Genomic DNA, 6,049 nt, shown 5'->3' with positions numbered 1-6,049 from the left:
GCCGCAGCGAGTTACATCAAAGATACTGTATATAACAATGTTTGGTTACATGCACACATACTTTGAATGAGCGAGAAGACGATATTGTAGCGCAGATAATTTTTTCAGCTGTCATTTAACAAGCATGTCTTCAGCTGAGAGTCTGAGAGAGTTGGTCACCGAGCGACTAACCGCTGCTGCTAAAGAAATATTCAGAGCTGTTAACAAAACTATCGTCGAGTACGAGCAAGAGATCAAGCGTCAGCGCATACTGTTGGACATCGTTTGGAACCCTGAAATAAAGCTACACAGGATAGGTGAGGCTACACTTAATTATTTCTTCTTTACTCTCACAGTATTATGTATAAATACATTAACAGTCCTGTTGTTCTCTGTCCCTCCAGAGCTCCCACAGCAACATGCCTTTAAGGAGGAGGAGGAGGGTCTCACTGACCAGCAGCTGTGTGTTCAGGAGAGGAGCTCCATTGTGGACCAGGAGGGCCCAGAGCCTCCACAGGTTAAAGAGAAGCACAAGACTGATGACTTAAAGTTGGCTCATACAAATGAGGAAAGGGACCACAGTAACGATGAGAATCTGAACTTTAGTACTGATGACACAAGTTCAGAAGAGAAAGATTCTGTCTTCAACATGCCAGTTATAATCTCTGTGGTATCAGAAGCAAACAGTGACCACCAGTTCCTCTCTCACAACGCTCATGAAACTGAGGGCCACACTCAGAAAGGATGCGAGGATAAAGACGCAGGATTAGTTAGGAGTGCGAAGCCAAAACCGAAGAAGAGACACTCACACAAAACCAAAAGTCACAGTAACAACGTAGACAGCCGTAATTTGTCAGAGATCCGCCGTAATACTCCCACACCTAAAAAACCTTTAAAATGTGACACATGTGGAAAAGATTTTAAGTACAATTCAATATTGCAGAGGCACCTCAAAACCCACACAGGCAAGAAGAAGTACACTTGCAGAACAGAGGAAGAGCCTGTCATCAACATGCCGGATACAACATCTGTGGTATCAGAAGCAGACAGTGACCACCAGCTCCTCTCTGACAACTCTGACGAAGCTGAGAGCCAAACTCAGGAAGGAGGAGAGCATGGAGACGCAGGATCAATCAGGAGTGCGGAGACAAAACTAAAGAAGAGATGCCACAAAAGCAAAAGTGACAGTAATGAAAAACCCTTCAAATGTGACACGTGCGGGAAAGATTTTAAGCTCAATTCACGACTGCAGACACACCTCAAAACCCACACAGGTGAGAAGCAGTATGCTTGCAAGACCTGTGGAAAAGATTTCATAACAAATAGTGCCCTGAAGGTCCACACTCAAAGGGTCCACTCAGGTGAGAAGCCGTATGTTTGCAAAACGTGTGGAAAAGATTTCACAACAAACGGTGCCTTGTCGGTCCACATTAAAAGAATCCACACAGGTGAGAGGCAGTGCGTTTGCAAGACCTGTGGGAAAAAATTCTGGGATGTTTCAACATTGACAGTCCACATGAGAAGCCACACTGGTGAGAAGCCATTCTCTTGCAAAATATGTGGGAAAGATTTCACAGTACGTTCTGCTTTGTCATCCCACATGAAAAGAATCCACATAGGTGAGAAGCTGCACATTTGCAAGACCTGCGAGAAAAGCTTCTTTGCCCTTACAGGCTTGAAAAAGCACATGATGATCCACACTGGTGAGAAGCCGTATACGTGCAAAACATGTGGGAAAAGTTTCAGACTTAGTGGGGACCTGAAAATCCACGCAAGTACCCACACAGGTGTGAAGCCGTACCCTTGCAAGACCTGCGGGACCTCCTTCTCACGCATTTCAGCATTGAAAAAACACGAAAGGATCCACACTGGTGAGAAGCCATTTACTTGCAAAGATTGTGGGAAATGTTTCAGACGTAGCACTCACTTGACAGCCCACATGAGAATCCACACAGGTGAGAAGCCATATTCTTGCAAAACATGTGGACAAGATTTTGCGCGTTTGGAAACCTTGTTGGTCCACATGAGGACCCACACAGGTGAGAAGCCGTACGTTTGCAAGACCTGCGGGAAAACATTCACCCACCATACAAACTTTAACATGCATATGAAAACCCACACTGGTGAGAGACCGCATACTTGCAAAAACTGTGGAAAAGGTTTCATAACTAGTGGTGACATGAGAATCCATATGATACGAGCCCACACTGATAGGAGGCCGTACGCTTGCACGACATGTGGCAGCGCTTTCAAATGTTATCATGACCTTAGAGTCCACGTGAGAATCCACACAGGCGTGAAGTCGTGCATTTGCAAGACCTGCGGGAAAGGATTCTTGGACAATGCAAGATTGAAAAGCCACATGAGAATCCACAGTGGTGAGAGACCATATAAGTGCAAAATGTGTGTCAAAGATTTCAGACATCTTAATTCCCTGAAAAGACACATGAAAAGCCACGCTGGTGAGTAGATGTACCCGTCAAGATCTGCAGAAAAACATTCTTGTTTTGTCTCGTACAGCAAAGCATATAAGATGACATACAAACCAGTAGCCCCGTGTTGGCAACATATGTGTGAGACAGGTCAGTTGTGTCACTTCATGGTCAAAACCTACAAGAACTGACAGATGTGAGGAGCCACATAATCGCAGCACTTGTGGCAAAAGTTTTTCTTAAATCACATTCTTGAAAAGGTGAAAGGTTCCCTTCATGTGACTGTATTACCTAGCAAACAGTTGTACCTTCGAAATTAATGAGTGCACAGTAGTTGCTTTTAAAGTGATGGTGGGGTCATGACTCATGATTGTGTTCAGTTTTGTCAAATATCCGTTAATGAAGTATGTCAGACTCACTTTTAGTTTAAACTATAACAAGGACTTAAATCCACGTACCTCGAGTTGTTTTGATCGTTCTATATGAAGCCCTCCGCATGTTTGCGAGAAGGGAATTTTCCGTTTGAGAGTGACTGACATCACTGTTTATTTATTACCATATATTAAGTTCTATTAAATGTTAATGTGCCTCCTTTTTGCTGTTTTCATACACTACGCCATTTATATGCTAGCCAAATTGTTGGCATTTTTCCTCCATAGATTACAAATGGTTAATTGATTGTTGAATTAGTTCATGGTTAATGCCAATTAATTGTAGAGAATAAAATGCCGGCAAGTGTAAATGGAACAAACCCTACCTCATGTGGGATCTTGTTTGTGTTCAGTTGTGCCAAATGTCCGTTAATTAAGTACATTAGAATCACTTTTAGTTCGAAGTTTAACAAGAACTTAAAATCCATGTACCTCAAGTTGTTTTGATTGTTCTGTATCAGTGGTTCCCAGCTGGTGGGTCGGGGTCCAAAAGTGGGTTGCAGCACAGAGCTTTTATTTTGAAGTGTCGTGTTCTGCTGCAGAGTTAGTGACTAATGGACAGCTACTTAACAGAGACAGCAAACTAGCTGCATGACATGGGCAAACACACGCATGATGCTGAATATATTTAACTGTGTGGACCTTGAACTAGTGACTAAGGAGAAATCTGGACCCCGTGGCTGGACCAGTTGGGAACCACTGTTCTATATGAAGCCTCCTGCACATCTTTGTGAGAAGTAAATGTAACATTTGAGAGTGAGTGACATCACTGTTAAGCTCTATTAAATGTTAATGTGCCGCCTTTTTGCTGTTTTCATACACTATGTCACTTATATGTCATGCAAAATGTTTGGCATTTTTCCAATAAATTACACATTTTCTAGTAAATAATGAGTCATGAATTGATTATCAAATTAGTTTCTGGTTAATGCCAGTAATTTTAGATTTGGAGAACTTTTTAGAGAATAAAATGGCAACAGTTGTAAGTGGGGCAAACCCTACCTCATACGCTTTCAGGACTTAGCACTACAGCATCCTGTGGATTTTAGAAATATAATGAAACGGTTTGAATAAGTTCTATGCAAACTGTGCATAGAACTTATTCAGTTACTCTGGGAAAGATGCAGACATTGCCTCAGCACTGCTGATTTTCATCTTTGTAGTCTGTGATTGTTCTTCGTCCAGCCCACGTTGCGGGTGTTGGAGCCCTGGCTGTTGAGGTCAGTGTCGTCAATGTGGATGGCAAAGGAGTGGAGGATGGAGTTCACATGCTTTGTTATATTCTGAGTAGACCTTTTTATTTTTGATGGCTGGCTTTTTTATTCATTTTACTGCAGGTTTTCTTCTTCTTTTGTTTATGTCATGGTGTATCTCTTTGAGGCTGATGCTTGTCAATCAACCTCTGGGGGTGGGATCAGGATCAGGCCAGTGAATCCAGCAGCATCATTAGGTTTAATTTCTATTTGTCCGATACATTGGTTTGTAGCAAATACATTCAAAACCAATGGCATTTCCATCATCCTCAGCTGTATGTCTGTGACTTTGGCTCCTGTGTTAACACATTATTCTGTGAGCTCAGAGAGCCTTTGTTCCTGCAAATGCAGACCAAACCACTGTGGTTAGTAAACAGCCATTAAGCTACAGTATGTGCGGCATTTCATTTCCTTTTCCCAGAACTCATTCAGACAAGACCACTCAGTTATGGGTATCATGTAACCTGATCAGTGGTCAGTGACCTGAGAAGTTCATTGCAGTCTGCTTAAAGGTCCAGTGTGTAGGATTTAGGGGGATATACTGGCAGAAATGAAATGTAATAAGGACGTTTTCTTTTGTGTATTATCACCTGGAATTAAGGATTGTTGTGTTTTTGTTACCTTACAATGAGGCGCTTTTATCTACAAAGGGACTGGGTCTTCGTCAGTTCCCAGGAATGCAGCTTAGCTTTGCTTTGAATTTTTCATCAGTGGCAACTAGCAAAACTGCAGTGAAAGAATTCAGCTGCGGCAAAAAAGGCACTTTACCCATAGATCACCACTGTAAAACTGTTGACGGGACACCTCAAGCTGTAAACAAGGTCAAGTATGACTCTTTGTATTATTCCATTTTGATCTTTGGAGGTTTTATATTTGTATAACTTTCCTCAAGCACAGAAAAAGCAACTTAAAATTTGTGATGTCATCACAATGTAAAGTCCGTGACGTAAGCAGTAACTCTTAGGCCTGCAGGGGAAACGCTACTACAGATTATCATTCTGAAACAAAATGTATCATAGATGTTTATTTACCACAGAGCCTATTTGCTGCAATAGTTCAAATCCAATGGAAAAATTCCAGAGGGTTTTTGACAAAGGAACCAGGGCGATATAACTTCCTCGTTGGCCTACAGAAAAACGTCATCCCTGGAGCACTCTATGGTTTTTGTCCACAGAGTCCCCCATGTTGCACTGCAATGCTTCTACAGTAGCCCAGAACAGACAAACCAAACAATGGCTCTAAATGGGTTCTTGCATCAGCCACTGTAGCTAGCAGCCCCTCCGCAACAAGCCAAACAGCATCGGAAAAACACTGATTTCTTTTTCATGAAACTGCTTTATTTAGCGTTTCTACCGGTTTAAATCACCTGGTCCATTGTTTAGGAGAGGTAGACACCTCTGCTGATTGGGCTCCCAGTAAAAACATCAAGAACAATTAACACTGAAGGAATTATAACCCTGAAGTCACAAGAAGTGGCACTTGAGAGAAGTTTCAATTGGTTGCAATTTGCAGTCCTTACCACTAGATGCCACTAAATCTTACACAGTACTCTTTTAATCTGTAATCTGATCACTTTGGTCATATCTTATCTAAGGTTTTAGTGTCTGTGTATCGCCTATGTATGTGTGTTGCAGTTTTATTGGAGGATGACAATCAAACGATACTCTCAGACCAGAGCTGGTTTATGAGATTGTCTCTGTTTTACTTAAATGCTACAGTTTGGACACTTGAATTGTGTATTTTGAAGCGATTGGGCACGTTTAGTCTGTGATTCAATATTTTCATGCAAGCTGTGCTTTGCTTTTACATGGTCACTTCTGTCATGTTCATGACAAGGGATTTACACATTGAACGCACATACAAGGCTGTTTTGGGCTTTTGAAGCAAATTGAACCAGTGTATGTGATTTCAGCTGTACAAATACACATGTTAAAGCACTGGCTGAACCAGAAGA

The 6,049-nt window shown here is 41.9% G+C and overlaps 1 protein-coding gene across 1 annotated transcript; it reads left to right on the top strand.

Annotated features, from left to right (window-relative positions):
• On the top strand, nt 1-3,747 carry LOC117246805 (uncharacterized). Its single transcript, XM_033610785.2, has 2 exons — nt 1-296; nt 384-3,747. The coding sequence occupies exons 1-2, from the start codon at nt 125-127 to the stop codon at nt 2,447-2,449; spliced, it is 2,238 nt and encodes a 745-aa protein (XP_033466676.2). The 5' UTR covers nt 1-124; the 3' UTR covers nt 2,450-3,747.
• The last annotated feature ends 2,302 nt before the right edge of the window (nt 3,748-6,049 follow it).

This window comes from Epinephelus lanceolatus, chromosome 21 (genome assembly GCF_041903045.1).
Source record: "Epinephelus lanceolatus isolate andai-2023 chromosome 21, ASM4190304v1, whole genome shotgun sequence".
In the NCBI taxonomy this organism is placed as follows: Eukaryota; Metazoa; Chordata; class Actinopteri; order Perciformes; family Serranidae; genus Epinephelus; species Epinephelus lanceolatus.
This window is presented reverse-complemented; position numbering and strand designations above follow the sequence as displayed.